Source organism: Narcine bancroftii, chromosome 1 (assembly GCF_036971445.1).
Source record: "Narcine bancroftii isolate sNarBan1 chromosome 1, sNarBan1.hap1, whole genome shotgun sequence".
NCBI classification, from domain to species: Eukaryota; Metazoa; Chordata; class Chondrichthyes; order Torpediniformes; family Narcinidae; genus Narcine; species Narcine bancroftii.
Genome location: NC_091469.1, coordinates 482,599,764 through 482,617,780, shown reverse-complemented (window position 1 = coordinate 482,617,780; position 18,017 = coordinate 482,599,764). Strand labels below are relative to the sequence as shown.

Genomic DNA, 18,017 nt, shown 5'->3' with positions numbered 1-18,017 from the left:
GGAATTAAAAAATGGAAAAGGTGAGGTTACAATTATAGGGAAATGAGTAAGGATTTGCAAGGAGTGATTTGTTTTTTGGGAAGGAGGTAGAGGAGAATTGGAGGTGATTTAAAGGTGAGATTTTGAGGGTGCAGATTCTTTATGTTCCTGTTAGGATAAAAGGCAGAGCCAAAAGTTCGAGAGAGCCGTAGTTTTCAAGGGAGATGAGAAAGTTGGTTTGAGATAAAAGGGAGGCCTTTGTTAAATACAGGAAACAAGGTATGGACGAGACGTCCTGTTTTGCGGAAACTGCCAAAATGTTTGGCCTGGAAGTCACCCTGAAGAAAACTGAGGTCCTCCATCAGCCAGCTCCCCACCATGACTACCAGCCCCCCCACATCTCCATCGGGCACACAAAGCTCAAAACGGTCAACCAGTTTACCTATCTCGGCTGCACCATTTCATCAGATGCAAGGATCGACAACGAGATAGACAACAGACTAGCCAAGGCAAATAGCGCCTTTGGAAGACTACACAAAAGAGTCTGGAAAAACAACCAACTGAAAAACCTCACAAAGATAAGCGTATACAGAGCCGTTGTCACCCACACTCCTGTTCGGCTCCGAATCATGGGTCCTCTACCGGCATCACCTACGGCTCCTAGAACGCTTTCACCAGCGTTGTCTCCGCTCCATCCTCAACATTCATTGGAGCGACTTCATCCCTAACATCGAAGTACTCGAGATGGCAGAGGTCGACAGCATCGAGTCCACGCTGCTGAAGATCCAGCTGCGCTGGGTGGGTCACGTCTCCAGAATGGAGGACCATCGCCTTCCCAAGATTGTGTTATATGGCGAGCTCTCCACTGGCCACCGTGACAGAGGTGCACCAAAGAAGAGGTACAAGGACTGCCTAAAGAAATCTCTTGGTGCCTGCCACATTGACCACCGCCAGTGGGCTGATATCGCCTCGAACCGTACATCTTGGCACCTCACAGTTCGGCGGGCAGCAACTTCCTTTGAAGAAGACCGCAGAGCCCACCTCACTGACAAAAGACAAAGGAGGAAAAACCCAACACCCAATCCCAACCCACCAATTTTCCCCTGCAACCGCTGCAACCGTGTCTGCCTGTCCCGCATCGGACTTGTCAGCCACAAACGAGCCTGCAGCTGACGTGGACATTTACCCCCTCCATAAATCTTCGTCCGCGAAGCCAAGCCAAAAAACATGGATTGTAAAAAGAAGCTTAAGAATGAAATTAGGAAAGCGAAAAGAAGGTAGCTATAGCGAACAGAGTGAAAGTAAATCCAAATGGTTTTTACAAAGGTGAATAGCAAAAGAAGAGTGAAGGATAAAATTGGTCCTTTAGAGAATCAGAGCGGACAACTGTGTGCGGAGCCAAATGAGATGGGGGAGATATTGAACGAGTTCTTCTCTTTGGTATTCACTAGGGAAAAGGATATGGAATCGTGTAGGATAAGAGGAGCAAAAGGGGTAATTATGGAAAACATAGTGATTAGGAAAGAGGGGGTGTTGGAATTTTTGGAGGCATATAAAGGTTGATAAGTCTCCGGGTCCCGACGGGATTTTCCCCAAGACCTTGAGGGAAGTCAGGGAGGAAATAGCGGAGGCTCTGACGGTGATTTTTCAACAGTCACTAGAGGGGGGCATGGTGCCGCAGGATTGGTGTGTCACAAACATGGTTCCTCTGTTTAAAAAGGGCTCCAGGTGTAGGCCCAGCAATTATAGGCCAGTCAGTTTGACTTTGATGGTCGATAAACTGATGGAAAGTATCTAGAGAGGCAGGGGCTGATCAGGGACACCCAACAGGAGTTTGTTTAGGGAAGGTCATGTTTGACAAATCTTGTTGAATTTTTTGAGGAGGTGACTAGGAAGGTTGATGAGGGTAGAGCAGTAGATGTAGTCTATATGGATTTCCAGTAAGGCCTTTGATAAGGTTCCACATGGAAGGTTGGTGAGGAAGGTTCAGACACTAGGTATTAATGTTGAGATAGTCAGATGTGTTCAACGGTGGCTAGAAGGTAGGTGGCAGAGAGTCATGGTGGATAACTGTCTGTCAGGATGGAGGCCGGTGTGCCCCAGGGAACGATGTTAGGTCCCTTGTTGTTTGACATTTACATTAATGGTTTGGATGATGGAGTGATAAATTGGGTTAGTAAATATGCGGACAATACAAAAATAGGGTAAGTTGTGGATAGTGAAGATGGTTTTTAGGGACTGCAGAAGGATTTGGACTACTTAGAAAAGTGGGCTGAAAGATGTCAGATGGAGTTTAATACTGATAAGTGTGGAGTGCTTCATTTTGGGTAGCGTAATCAAAACAGGACATATGCAGTGAAGGGGAGGGCATTGAGGAATCCAGAGGAACAGAGAGATCATTGAATAATAGTTCATCGTTCTATGAAAGTGGATTCTCATGTGGATAGAATGGTAAAGAAGGCTTTTGGGTATGCTGGCCTTTATAAATCAAAGCATAGAATATAGCAGAGTTGGGAAATGATGTTAAGACTATTCAAGGCATTGGTGAGGCCAAATTTGGAATACTCTGTGCAGTTCTGGTCCCCAAATTATAGGAAGGATATCAATAAGGTAGAGAGGGTGCAGAGAAGATTTACTAAAATGTTGCCTGGATTGCAGTATCTAGAATACAAAGAAAGATTGAGTAGACTGGGTCTTTATTCATTGGAGTGTAGAAGGTTGAGGGGGGAATTTGATAGAGGTATATAAAATTATGAGGGGAATAGGTAGAATAGATATGAATAGAATCTTCCCCTTGAGGGTAGGTGAGATTGGAACAAGGGGGTCATAGGTTAGGGGGAAGAGGTGGTTGCATAGGGTCATTTTTGTCACTTAAGAGAAGGTTGGATGAGTGTATGGATGTGAGGGGATTGGAGGGATATGGGCAGGGAGCAGGTAGGTTGGACTAGAGGAGATCATTTAAATCGGTGCAGACTAGAAGGGCCGATATGACCTGTTTCCGAATTGTAATTGTTGTATATGGTTAATATATAGAGGTGCCAACTAGAGACAGTGCAATACTGGATCTCCTATAGAACAGTGAAGATTTTTCTTCCTGAACACGTTTGGGTGTACTTTATGGAGTATGGAATGCTGTTCACAAAAATCACCTTAAAACTTTCCTCTCACATACCATTTTTTAGATATAATCTATTTTGTAATTTCCTGTCATATTTTAAGTCTACAAAGCAAGCTGTTTTTCCATGCGCTCAGTGCAGATGCTATGCAAATGTTGTCTTAGGCTGGGCATGCTTAGTTAGGATAGATGTAGACAGGCTATAAAAATAGCTCACATACGCAGATGCTGTGCATTACATTGATAGAGATTGAACACATGATTATGCACGTTTCTTCAGGCTATAACATGATAAGTGTATTTAACAATAGCATTTATTGTCTTCAGGAAGATACACTACAGCAGAAATATCTCATCATTGTTGCAACAGCTGTGATACATTCTGTTACATTTGTGGTGAGCATTCGAATGCTAAGTCCAATAAGAGTTAATTTAGCATTTCTCCAACTTCCTACGTGATGCAGCAAATCTAAAATCATCTTTGTGTTCAGCTTGAAGTTGACTGTCATAATCCCCAATTGTTTTTTTTCTCAGGAAGCAAAGTTTTTAAAAAAGATCTGTTGTTCAGTGTTGTGGAATGAGACAGGACAGATGACAGAAGTGTGTGTAAGGGAAAATTTTTGGTCCAGTGATCATAATGCCATTAGTTTCAAGTTAATTATGTATGAGGATTGGTCTGGTCCTCGGGTTGAGATTCTAAATTGGAGGAAGTCCAATTTTGAGGAAATGAGAAAGGACCTAGAAAGTGTGGATTGGGATAAGTTGTTTTCTGGCAAGGATGTGTTCAGTAAGTGGAAGGTCTTCAAAGGCAGAGTTCTGAAAGCACAGAGTTTGTATGTTCCTGTCATGATTAAAGGCAAAATGAACAAGCATAGGGAACCTTGGTTTTTGAGAGATATTGGACATCTGGTTAAGAAGAAGGAGAAAATTAGGTCCTTGTTGAGTATAAAAAATTCAATAAAAAACTTGAGAAGTAAATCAGGACTAAACAAAGACATGAGGTTGCTTTGGCAGGCAATGTAAAGGAATATCCTAAGGGTTTCCACGGGTATATTAAGAGCAAATGGATAGTAAGGGACAAAATTGGTCCCCTTGAAGATCACAGTGGTCAGCTTTTTATGGAGCCAGAAGAGATGGGGGAGATCTTAAATGGATTTTGCTTCAGTGGTTACTCAGGAAACTGGTACAGAGTCTAGGTAAATAAGGAAAACAAGCTTTGAATTCATGAAAGCTATAATCATTAAAGAAGAGGAGGTTCTTGCTGTTTTAAATCAAATAAGGGTGGATAAATCCCTCATGGCCTGACAAGATATTCACTCGGACCTTGAGGGAGGCTGGTGTAGAAATTGCAGAGGCCCTGGCAGAAATATTTAAAATTTCCTTAGCCGCAGGTGAGGTGCCGGAGGATTGGAGGGTAGCTCTTATTATTCCATTGTTCAAAAAAGGCTCGAAAAATGACCCTGGAAATTAAGGCCAGTGAGCCTGATGTCAGTCGTAGGTAAATTATTGGAAGGTGTTCTAAAAGATTGGATATACAAGTATTTGGATAGCCAGGGACTGATTAACGATAGTCAATGTGGGTTTGTGTACGGTAGGTTGTGTTTAACCAATCTTAGAGAGTTTTTCCAAGGAGTTTACCAGTGAGTTTGATGAAGGAAAGACTGTGGACTATAGTGAGGCCTTTGACAAGTTCCCACTTGGGAGGTTTCCCTATCTCACACATAATCTTATTTTTCTTGCATCCATGTTCCTCTCTTTGTCTTTTGAATGTTCTGATTGTACTAGCCTCCACCACCACCCCCAGCGATGCATTCCAGGCACCCACCACTCTACCTCTGACATCTCACTGATGTCCTCTGGTGTTTGCTGTTGTTGCCCCGGGAAAAAGGTGCTGGCTGCCCATCATATCTAAGTCCCTCATAGTCACCTCTCATTCTTTGTCACTCTGCAGTTAACAATGCTATCTCTGTCAACCTTGCTTCATGAGACATGTTCTCCAATTCAGGCAACATCCTTTGCACCCTCTCCAAAGCATGTACATACTTCCTGTGATGAGATGACCAGTACTGAACGCAATAACTTGGTTATGGAAGTTTTCAAGTTGTACAAATGCAGATAGTTGGTACTAATGCAGATAGCCAACTTGGTTGGTATAGGGCCCAATTGCCCATTTCTGTGCTGTTCAGCTCTGTGACTAAAGGTTGTCGACTAAAACATCAAATCCATTTCTGTGCGGCAATGATGAATCGCGGAACATTTTTTGTTTTTATTTCAGTTTTCCAACATCTGCAGTATTTTGCTTCAGGTTTGCCGATTTAAAAAAAAGGTGTTTCGAAGCAGTAGCCAGTTGAAGTCAGGAAGGAAAGGGGTAAATGGAGTGTCGGCATTCTCAGCTTTTGACCTCTCATCACAGAGAGCAGAAGAAGGGAAGCTGGTTGTGAAAGAGCAGAGTCCTACCAGAGTGATACCAACGTCGATGAGCTGAGACTGAGGCAGAGCTGGCCATTGTCATTGAGATCGAAAGACACGGTCGGAGTAACAGTGTAATATTTGATATAAAACTCATCTCAAATGTCAACCTCAACATCAAGCCTATTCAGTTTTAGATTGAATTAAATTTTTTTAATTTTAGAGATACAGCACAGTAACAGGCCATTCTGGCCTACAAGTCAGTGCTGCCCAAATACACCCATGTGACCAATTAACCTCCTTATCCCGTTCGTCTTTGGACTGTGGGAGGAAACTGGAGCACCCGGGGAAACCTCACGCATAGCCGGGGAGAAATTACAAACTCCTTACAGTCAGCGCTGGACTCGAACCCGGGTCATGAGACACGTCATAGCAAGGCACTAACTGCTACACTAACTATGCCAACCTTTAGCATACCATTTAATACATGCCCTGAGTTGTCAGAGAATGACTAGGATGGGTGGCAAAGGAATTGATTTTGGAGAAAAGGTGGTAGCTTAGTGTTTAATGGAAAGAGATGAGGATCTGCTGCAGACAGAAAGTCAGGCAGCATCTGTGGGTAGAATTGGTCACTCAGCGTTTCTGGTCGGGACCCTTCAGTGACTTGCTGCTAAGTCTCTCCAGCAGCTCACTGTGTGCTTAGAGTTCCAGCATCTGCAGTTTTTGTTCCTCTTTAGAGCAAGGACGTTTTTCGCCAGCAACAGTGAGGGTTCAGCAAATTATCCCATCAACAAGGAGGTGGTTTTGAGATAATGAAGTGGGTAAGAAATGGAAAGGAGCGAGGAGAAGATGTAGTGCACCAGAAGACCAAGCATGGGAAGAGAAGCCATTGCAGATATATTGGCAGGGATAAGAATTGTTCATTTAATTTAGATATACCGTACAGTAACAGGCCCTTCCAGCTCACAAGCCCATGCTGCCCCAAATACACCAATGAACCTACAAACCCTGTATGTTTTTTTGGAGGGTGGGCAGAAACTGGAGCACCCAGATGAAACCCATGCAGACACGGGGAGAATGTCAAAACACTTTACAAATCGCGCTGGATTCTAACCCGGTCGTTTGCGCCGTAATAGCATTGCACCTACCGTGCCGGCAAGAAAATTTTTAAATTCCTTTTTTTGTGATGTGGATATCAGTGGCAAAGCCAACATTAATTGCCCATTGTTACCAACCCTTATGAAAGAGAACCTTGAGCTGAGCTTCCCTGGTGTAGGTACTGCCACAGCTGTATTGGGTCAGTATCTCCAGATCAACTCACATTGACGATGAAGAGGTAACACATTTCCAAGTCAGGATGAATTTGAAGATCCTATGCACCCACTGCCCTTGTTCTGCATGGGTAGGACGGGCTTTGTAGAATGTGGACCAAACACAGACAAGTGGGATGAGCCCAGCATTCCAACTTGGTCAGCACGAATGAGTTGGGCCAAAGGGGCTATCCAGTACTGGATGACTCAATGGTAAACGTGGATTTGGGAGGTGCAACGTCGCCAGTGCATTTTGTTGATGCATTCCAGTCACAGCGCAGTGCTGTGCTGATGGGCAGGGAACAAGTGGAAGATCTGGAAGGCCAGATTTACTTTTTAATGGATGATTTTTAGAAATGTAGTAAATAGGAGCAGGATTAGGTCATTTTCCTGCCTTCTCCCATAACCTTTGACATACTTACCTGAGAACCTGTCAACCTTTGCTTTAAATCTACCCAATAACTTGGCTTCTGCAGCCACCTCTGACTGAAGAAATTTCTCCTCATGTCTGTTTTATTCTGGTCCTAGACCCTCTGACTATGGAAACATCACGTCCACTCTATCCAGCCCTTTCAAAATTCACAAGGTTTTAATGAGATATCTACACCCCCCCCACCCCCCCCCCCGGTCTTAAATTCCAGCGACTACAAGCCCAGATCCATCAAACATTAACCTCTCATCCCTGGCATTATTCTCATAAACTGCCTCTGGACCCTCTCCAACACTACACTTCCTTCCTTGGATATTGGTCCCAAAATCACTCCCAATGTGGTCTGACCTCAGCATGAAACCTTTGCCCGTTTTATATCCTCGTCCAATCAAAATGATTTGCTAACATTGTATTTGCCTTTGTTATTACTGACTCAACCTGCAAATTGACCTTAAAGGAATAGTGCACTTAGACCTAAGTCCCCTTTGGACCTCCGCTCTTTGAATTCAACTCTCCATTTAGAAATAGTTTATCTGTTTGTCCTTCTCCCAAAGTGCATGATCGTACACTTCTGCACACTATTCCTTCTGTCATTTCTTTGCTCATTCTCCCAACCTAAGTCCCACTGTCGACTCCCTGCTTTCTTCGCATCATCTGACAACAAAGCCATAATTTCCAACAACTAAATCAGTTGCATGCAGTGTGAAAAATAGCAAAGGAGGAAAAACCCAACACCCAACCCCAACCAACCAATTTTCCCCTGCAACCGCTGCAACTGTGTCTGCCTGTTCCGCATCGGACTTGTCAGCCACAAATGAGCCTGCAGCTGACGTGGACTTTTTACCCCCTCCATAAATCTTCGTCCGCGAAGCCAAGCCAAAGAAGAAAAAAAAATTACAGCACCAGCGACCCAGGTTCGATCTCAGCTCAGTCTATACGGAGTTTAAACATTCTCCCCATGTCTGCATGAGTTTCCTTACGGTACACCGGTTTCATCCCACCATTCAAAAGGCATAGGGGGTATTTAGGTAGTGCAGGCTCATAGGCCTGAAAGGCCCGTTACCATGCTGTATGAATTGAGAAAATTTTTTAAAAACACCATGAGTCACCAGGAGCCAGCCAGTAAAAAGGCCCCCTTTATTCTCACTCTCTGCCTTCTGCCAGTCAGCCAGTCTTCCACCCATGCCAATACCTTTACCGTAAAACCATGGATCTCCTTTTATCATCCTCATATCTGGCACCTTGTCAGAGGGTTGTTCCTTCAACATTCATGTAGAAGGGCAAGAGCGTAATGACAGAATTGAGAATTCCAATGGAGAAAAAAAAGTCAGTCTGTTCAAGGAAAGGCAATATGACAGCACTGTTGAGGGGTTCAGGAGCCTGTTAGCTGCTGGGAAGAAGCTATCACCATGATCTTGTTGTTCCAACTTTCTCCATAAATCTCCTGCTACACCCAAAGAACTGCAATTAACCCCTTGAATACAGTATATGTTTAATGATTCAGCTTGATGGCTTTGTGTGGAAAATATAGACTCCAGTGTAATCTTAAGACACTTGTCAAATCTTGGCTTTGCCTGTGCCATGTGACCTGATCTTGTATTAGGAATCTTCAAGATTCCTTGATTGTCTGTAATAAAGCTGGTGTAATATTACACAAAATTTGCTTGAGTGTGCTATAAGGCAGACAGATTCCCCATCAGCAGAAATTCACCCCCAGGCACTCCCGAAGCCTCCTCAGCCACACAGACTAATTTCCAACCATCGGAAACCCGAACTCTAGATCCGAGTCTCTGATAGGACAAGAAAGCCTTCCGTGCCCTCAGCACACTCTCTCATCCCGGTTCCCCTCCAGCCAGTCTTAGCCAGCCTACAGCAATCCACAGCCGAGTGTGGTGGTCTCTCCATCTTCTGGTGCCCTGTGCCAGCCCTTTGCTTACCGAGCCATCAGTAGTTGGACTGGGCGGTAGAACCCTGTGGACCATCACTGCGCCTCCTCTACTTGCTCTCAGTGGATCCAAAAACCGGCACATTTTTCCTGGTGCTGATACAGCAGAGGGAGAGAGAGAGACAGCAGTCCGACTCGGTTGGGCGGGGGTGGGGGGGGAGCGGCAGCGCGACTCAGATGGGCAAGGGGGGGGGGAAGAGATGGCATCACGACTCGGGCGGTGGGAGAGACGGCAGTGCGACTCGGGCGGGCGAGGGGGAGAGTCAGCAGTACCACAGGAGGGCTGGGGGGGGAGAGATGGCAAAGTGACTCGGGTAGGTGGGAGAGGGGAGGAAAGAGTGATGGCAGCATGACTCGGGAAAGGGTTGTGTACCTGTGCTGTAATTGTTGAAATCTGCTCACTAGCGCGGTTTGATGCTGCCTTTTGCTGAATAAGAGGGATGCTGGAGGGACTCAGCATCCATGAAGAGAGATGGGTAGTCAACATTTCAGGTTGAGACCCTTCAGAGATCTTCACTATCTTGATAGACAGTCCCGACCTGAATCGTTGACTGGCAGGATGCTGCCTGGCCTGCTGAGTCCTTCCTTCTTTTCATTGTCCCTGAAATGTCCCAGCATCTCCAGTCCCTGCATTTCTCTTTTCACTGGTCAAGCATCGTTAAAACCTCTTTATGAAGACTGAACACTTCTGGTGGGTTTTCTTTTAAGATTGCCACATATGACGTTTAACTGATATGCCTTTGATAAAGTGGGACTCATTGACTAGTTCTTCAAAAGAGCCATGAGAGGTGCAGTGTGCCAAAGACCCCGCAGTACAGTGTTTTGTGTGGATTACTACCATATAATGATAATATTCATTATTGTACATGTTATGCATATGCACTGAAATGCATGCTGGAGCTGAACAGGTATTTCATGTCAAAATTAAGAACATGAACTACATTAATGATGGCATTAACATTGACTGTCCCGCATCGGACTTGTCAGCCACAAACAAGCCTGCAGCTGACGTGGACATTTACCCCTCCGTAAATCTTCGTCCGCGAAGCCAAGCCAAAGAAAGAAGAAACATTGACTTCCCAGTTTCTGCTCGCCTACTCCCCATTCCCCAACCCTCTGCCTTTCCTCCAGCTCTCCACCCCCTTTCCTCCCTTCTCCAATCACAGAGACATCCCCTCTTCCCCTTTTTTGCTGGTGTGGCCTCCCTCTCTTATCCACCTATTGCCTCATGTCTGTGGGAATGTGCTCCTCCCTCTGCCCCTCCACACTCCCCACCATTTTGTTTGGGCACCTGCCTACACTTTGTTCCTACCTTGATAAAGGGCTCAAGGCCAAAATGTTGGTTGTGTATCTTTACTACATAAGGGACACTGTTTGGCCTGCTGAGTTTCTCCAGTGTTGTGTATTTACTTCAATCATGGTGTCTCCAGACTTTTGTGTTTTACTCAAGAACTACGTTAGTCTAAATTAAATTAAAAAGAGATGATAAATTTTAAAAATGGATATTATTCACAGCATGCGGTCTTTTTGTGGTGTCGGAGTGTATTATGATTGGTGTCTGTCACCACTCTGTTCTGCTGTGCTTGGGCAGTGCAGTTGCTGGGTCACCCTGTCTCTAACCACGGAATGAACCTTCTGCTTGCTTGCAGGGGAGAAACCATACATCTGTGAAATCTGTGGCAAGAGCTTCACCAGTCGACCGAACATGAAGCGCCACCGGCGGACGCACACGGGCGAGAAGCCATACCCTTGCGATGTCTGTGGCCAGCGCTTCCGCTTCTCCAACATGCTGAAGGCCCACAAGGAGAAGTGCTTCCGGGTCACCAACCCCATCACGGCGGACAGCAACCCGTTGAGCCTCGCCTCCACCACACCTCCCAACTCCAACCCTCTCCTCTCCCATCCGCACTCCCTGCCACTGCCTCTCCTGCACTCCCTCCCTCCGACTCTCCCTCCTCCTCCCCACCTTCCCCCACCTCCGCCCCTCTTTCCAGCTGGTCGGATAAATGCCAACAACAACTGAACGGACAAGAGTGTTTTTTTTTCCCTCTCCGAACAAGAAACACTCAAAGGTGCTCCCCAGGTGTGATGTTCAATATACTGTGACCTGAAAGGAATATAACCAAAGGAGGCTAATGTACTTAGAATGGGGTCTAAGAGTCAATGAACCTTGGAAAAAAGATCATAACTTACATAAGAAAAAAAGCTATTTTGGTGTAATATTTACAGTAATGATGTAGGTAAAAGGATTTTTTTTAATATTATATAGGACACGACTAGTATGGACTAGTCTGAACCACTTTTAAAGACATCCATAGACTTTAACCGCTCACTAAAAAAATCTTTGTGTTGGAATTTTTGAACACAAATATCCCTGCAGCATATAATGCAAGAAGGGAATGTACAGGTTTGATGCAGTGCGCATCCTGAGGGCGAAGAGTGGCCCCTTTATCAATGTGTTCCTGATGTATTTAATTGGCAGGGTAATGTAGAATCCTTCTCCATTCTGCCGCAGCCCTTTCCCCAGCCTCCAGTATAGAACCTGCTGTCTAACAAGGTGAAAACGAGTCGTGCTTGTGGGTGGCAAGTTGAACTGGAATGCACCAAATGGACGGCGTTTTAGCAGCCAATGTGGATGTGGTGTAAGTGAACTAGGACGGTGTTTTAACCATGGTCTGTGGCCTACACTGGAATTGATTGACGTGAGGGTGAAAATGGGAGTTCCACGAGAGGCTGCAGATGCTGGAATCTGGAGGAACAGGCAGTCTGCTGAAGGAACTCAATGGGCCGGTCACAACAGTGGAAGAGGCAAGAGGCAGAAGCCTTCATCAGCTCACGCACTAGGTTCCGATGAGCAGTTACTGCCCCCGACTTTGATCATTTTTTTTCCTCTTCCACTGATGCTCGACCTGCTGAGTTCCAGCAGATTGTGTAAAGGGGAGGCGGGGTTAGCCCAGCGCCATTTCATTGCTAATGACCCTTGTCCGAATCCGACACTGTCTGTAAGGAATTTCAATAATCTCTCATAACTGCGTGGACTTCCTCCGGGTGCTCCAGTTTCCTCGCACCCTTCAAAAACATCAGGTGTTGTAGGTTCATTGTATGTAGGAGCCACAGGCTCGTGGGCCAGAAGGGTCTGTCTGTAAATCTAAACATTTGAAGGGTGAAAGAGCTCCAGCTGTGGGAAAGTCCAGAAACCTTCCAAAATCTAAGGGGTTTGTAGGTTAATTGGTTGTATTGGGTGGCACGATTTCATGGGCCAGAAGGGCCAGTTAACGTGCTGTATATCTAAATTAAAAAAAATATATAAAACCAAAGAGAGGAAGACTGGAAAGATTGATCGTGGAAAATAATTCTTCAGTAGAAGTCATTTGCCTGGGCAGAACCCTATTTCTCCCTCCCCTCAGAAGCCACTCCAGCTCTGGGCTATAGTTTTTGTTTTGGAGCACAATGTAAGCACTTAATCGTGGGCACTGTCTTAACAGGAGGGTATTATTGTCGGAATCAGCATTTTCTGGCCAATGGCATACAAAAAAGGACAGACTGTTACAGAGCTGGTCCAGGGGAGTTTGACGCAAAGCAGGAAGGAAACTCGTAAAACCCTGAAGGAGATGCAACAAGTCCTACTGTGCATCCCACAGAAAAGATGCAATGAACTGAAGTGGGAAAAAAGGTCACATGGTTGCAGTCAAGCAAGGTTCATTAGGTCACAGAAATCTCAGCTACCAAACAATATTGGTGATTGTATTTCTTTCTCCACTCTGCATTGAGTAAGGGATTTTGTTCTGTTCATTAAATCTTCGCATTCTTAATTGGGAAGCACAGTTAATGTTACAGTGCCAGCGACCGGGTTTGAATCTGGCACTATCTGTAAGGAGTTTTGTGCTTTCTTCCTGTGACCTGCGTGGATTTTTCCCGGGCACTCTACCTTCCTCCCACCCTCCAAAATGTATGGGGTTAATTGCGTGTAATTAGGTGGAACAGTTTTCAATGGCTAGGATATATTATCCAAAAAAAATTAAATACATTTAGTAGGAAATCTGGTCTTGCCAAGGAAACAAACAAATTTCTCTTAAAAATGTTGCCTTAAAAGTTGAGAGTGCATTGGTCTGCGACTGTGGACAGTTATGCGTGCACATCACAGAAAGGGGCGGCAGTTAGTGTAGCGGTTAGTGCAACACTGTTACAGCGCCAGCGACCAGACTTCAAATCTGGTACTGTCTGTAAGGAGTTGGTACATTCTCCTGTGTCTGCATAGATTTCCTCCAGGTGCTCCAGTTTCCTCCCACCATTCAAAATGTACCAGGGGCTGTACGTCATTTGGGTGGCAGGGGCTCATGGGCCGAAAGGACCCGTTACCGCGCTGTATGTCTGAATTTAAATGTTTCCATCCCACCCCCCCTTCCAATGCTTCCAGCTGCAGTGGACTCATCTGGAGGTGTGCTCCAGTCTAAAGCTTTTATGTCTTTGTAACATAGTTTTCATTGGTATTTTCAAGAAGTGCTTCAGGCAGGAACTGTCAAACCTCATCGAGTGGCCATGACCAAGGACTTTCTAGTCCAGTTTCCGATGTGATTGTATCCAAAGACAAGTGAACATTGTGATCGATTGTGTTGAACTTAATGGAGCTTGTTTTTGGTAACCCTTCCAGTAGGTGGTCAGGTTGTCAAATGGAAATCCCAAGAGGGATCAATTGCTTTCTTATCCTTTGCGTCAAGCTGACCAATGCAAGCCCAAGTTGCCTGTGACATCTTCACCTCCGAAGTGGTGGGCTCTGAGAAGTAAATGTTTGAGGGCGAAGAACAGAGAGTTTTCCATCGGAAATGCAGCAGGTAAGTAGGAAACCAAATGGTAGGTTTGCTTCCATTGCAAAGGAATTGGAGAGCAAGCATGTGATCATAGTGTAGGCACAAGGAGTGCAGATGTTGGAAACTGGAGCAGAAAAACCATCTGCCGGAGAAACTTGGCATCTGGTGGGGGTGGGGGAGGTGAGGGTTGAGTGATTGTTCACATTTGAGTCGAGGACAAGTCGACTGAATTTTAATAATTCGACGATCCATCCTCCCCCAACCCCCAACAGGTGCTGAGTTCCTCCAGTAGTTTGTTTTTTATGCTGCAGTTACCTTGGGTCTTGGTGAGGCCACACATCGTGGTTTCATTCGATAGGTTACTCAGTTCAAGCATTGTTGGATTTGGAATGATTGAGTGTGCTTGGCATATGTACCATAGCGTTTAGAAGAATGAAAGGAGATCTCGTTGAAGCATAAGATTTTATGTAGCACAATAGAGTGAATGTTGAGATAATGGGGAAGGTAGATCCAGTGGCTCACTGCCTTTGGCATTTAGGATTGAGATGAAGAAAAATTCCTCAACTTTAAGACTTTTGAATGTTTGGAATGCTCTATCCCAGAAGGCAATGGTTGTTTAACTCTATTCAAGACAATATTGATGGATGTTTAGGATACTTGGGCAATCAGGAAACATGGGGATTTTATAGGGAATTGGGATTAAAGACAGAGAGTCCTTATCTTCTTGGATCACAGTGGGTTCAGTGGCCTCTACCAGGTCCTACTTCTCTCATTCTTGTTCGCAGACCTGATCCTGCAGGACCTTGCTGGTGTTTTCATGGTCCACTGTAGATGGTTGGGAGGTACCAGCAGAGTTGAACAAGGTTTCCCCTAGATTACCATTTTAATTTACTTTATTTTGCTCAATTAACGGGTACTAGCAAACTTTTTTCAAAACTTGAACACTAACCTCGGATTTAAAGCATTATTACGCAAAGGCTGGTGGCCAGTCTTGCTTTACGAAACTTAACTACAATTGCAGTGATTGGTTTGGGTCCCAAAAAGGCCATTGGTTTTTCAGACAATATTGTACACTACACTGCCTCCACATCACAGGTTACTCCTTGTGCAATTATCGAGCGCCCCTTCCTTTGTCATCTCATCCACGATGAAGGAGGATGGGGTTGCTCATTTGAAATAATTGAATCCAAAATGATGTTCAAAACCAATCAGCAGCTTTAATCATATAAATAATCACGATCTTGTATCGGGGTGGAGTAGCCCCTTGTTTCTCTTGCGTGGGTTTTTGAAGAATCATTGTTACTTCTAGAGACAAGTGATGGGGGTCTGAAAGCGTGCTTGCAAGTGCACTGTTTAAGTAGCAAGCTATATTTTATCAGAGAATTTAACGTGCAGTATTTGTCATTGTACAGAGGAGAGGAGGACTGTGTCAGCTAAGCATCACAGTATTTTTATCGTGCTCTTATCGGATACAGAGTTTAAAATATTAAATAAAAATTAAAAAGTTGGTTATTGTAAAGACATAGGACTTTTTTTAATATTAAATGTTTTTGATACTTTTGAATTCTGCCTATTTTGCTCATTGTGCAAAGGAGGAACTGGAGTAAAATCACACTTTAAGCAATAGTAAACCAAGGGGTAGGCACCCTGATGCTTCTTTTCAATACTAACGACTCAGCACTTTCCTAGCTTTTCGTTGAACTTTAGTGTTTTACCATAGAAGACCACAGCTGGTCACTGGCACAAAAAAAATCTTCCTTTAAAATCTGCCCTCCTGCAGGGGATCCATCCACCACAGAGGCTGTAAACGTTGACCTTTGTCGATCGGCGTGAAGCCGTAAATCAAGGGGAATTGTGACGTTTGCACAGAAAAGGTTTGAGGCGAATCATGTGTTTCCAGTGTTCCTTTACCTTAGAACTATGGCTTCAAGCCAGAGGGAGCGTTTGAGCCAAGATCTTTTTGCGTATCACGGGGCGGGTGTGGTTATTAAATTCCATGATCCTATTTTTTAAAAAAAAAAAGAAAAAAAGTTCTTGACAAAAATTTTTCCCAAAGTAAGCAATAAATGGGCATTGAGCAAGACAAATGTACACAGGTTATGTATTGCACCCATTCATAATGCAATTGAGTCTCAGAACAAGAATGTTAAGAGGGTTTTATTCTGTTTTGGTGGCACTGCCTTTGCCGAGTCTTATTTTTGATTTTGAAAATCTCCTTTCTAATTGTGACAACTTCAGGAACTCTCACCCCTTTTCCAGTTGAACTCACTTCTCTGTTCCTCCTGGAGGTATTGTTGTCCGGCACACCGTTGTCTGCCAGCCTCCTGCGGATGAATTGACTAAACTTTTGGACATGTTCTGCTGGAAGGTTTTCTTAAAGGATACATTAAGTTCAAAGGCTGTTAAGTTTGAAGGTCAGAGTTGAAAGGTTTAATATTTGAATTGGAGCATTTAACCTTGTGTTGACATCCACATCTCATCGTGAATGTTACTTTAGCTGTACTGAGCAATATGGTGGGCAAATTTATTCATCTGCTTCATTTCAGTAAGCTATTTTTTACCATGAAATCTTGCACCTTATTCCTATTTAATAGTCCTTTCTACACAAACCAGAGGGGTTGGTTGATTGGGGGAGGGGAGATGGGGGAGCAATTATGCTTCGTACTGTAGTTATTCCACTATCTTGCTGAGAGATTTTTTTTTGAAGTGAGATTGTACCAATATTGCTGGCTGCATAAGTACTGCCTTATTCAGGCAGCAGACAGCTTGTTGAACATAGGGAAATGCTACGATTAATATTCAATGGATACAAGGCCAAAATTTAGCTTGGCTGTTTAGTAAAGCATTAGACTTAAGAAAAAATAAATAAAATCAAATTTGTGTATCAGTCATAAGTATCTTAATTCTATATTTTACTACATAAACACACCTTAGTTATCTTGTGTATATAGCATTAATATAGAATGTTGTAACCTTTGTGATTAAGAGGAAGATTATGTCAATAGGTGCTACAATTACCAGTCTATATCTGTCATTTATGTATTGCTTAGTGTATAGTGTATTCAGGACTTGCTGTCTTAATTCCTGAGAGAAATAAATCCTTTCATTATAATAAATATATGGTTCATGTCTTAATTTTTTTGAAAGTATAACTTTGTCAAGAAACTTGTAGCTTCTTGCAATTTTTCTGCTTCTATCTTTTAACCTTGGGGATCTGAGGGACTTTGTTTTTTCTACAGAGTGGTTGATATCTGGAGGAAATGCTGGAATCGGGTACAAGATTCCATTTAATAGGCATTTATACAAGACAACTAAACAGACAAGGATGCGGTCCTATTGCTGGAACATGGCATCAGTGTGGATGGACCAAAAGGTCGGCATGAAAGGCCTCTTCGTACAAATCTTTTATTCCCTTAAAGTGGGATCACATGTACATCATGTCGTAAAGAAAGCTTTTAGCATTTTGGCCTTCCTAAATCAAAGTACAGGTGCTTCTCAACTTAGGATAGGAGTTCATTCTGGCAACCCAAAAAAAATTGTACGTCGAGAAAGAATACTGCACCTACAATTTTTTTTAAAACTTTATTTATTCGTTCAAAAAACAAATAATATATGACGTATACAGCAATTAAACACGAACATCAACATATATATATATATTTTTAAAAAAGAAAAGAAACCCCCCCCCCTTCAGCCAACTCTCCTAAGGAGAGCCATAAAAAAGAAAGAATATTAAAAAAAATTAAATCTGCATATTAAAATCGAATCAATATAAATTGAAATGTAAATATTCTGAGTTTAACAGCCACTTATTAATAAAAAAATTATAATTATCATGTGAAACATATGTAATTTTTCCATTATTAAACAATATTTCATCTCATCATGCCATCTATTAATATCAATCATATTTGTATCTTTCTACAAACTTACTTTGAACAGAATTAGAATTTTCTTTCAAAAAAAATTAATTTGTTTTTTCAAAAAATCAATAAATTCCATATTTTTTAACATTGTTTTA

The 18,017-nt window shown here is 43.4% G+C and overlaps 1 protein-coding gene across 2 annotated transcripts in view; it reads left to right on the top strand.

The window, feature by feature from the left end:
- LOC138751929 (zinc finger and BTB domain-containing protein 47-like) overlaps nt 1-17,112 on the top strand; it is a 293,546-nt gene extending 276,434 nt beyond the window's left edge. For both annotated transcript variants that reach the window (XM_069914918.1, XM_069914917.1), the window contains exon 6: nt 10,838-17,112. In XM_069914918.1, the coding sequence (XP_069771019.1) occupies nt 10,838-11,211 (374 nt within the window). In that variant the 3' untranslated portion in view covers nt 11,212-17,112. The remainder of the gene's footprint in view (nt 1-10,837) is intronic.
- Nucleotides 17,113-18,017: the final 905 nt, after the last annotated feature.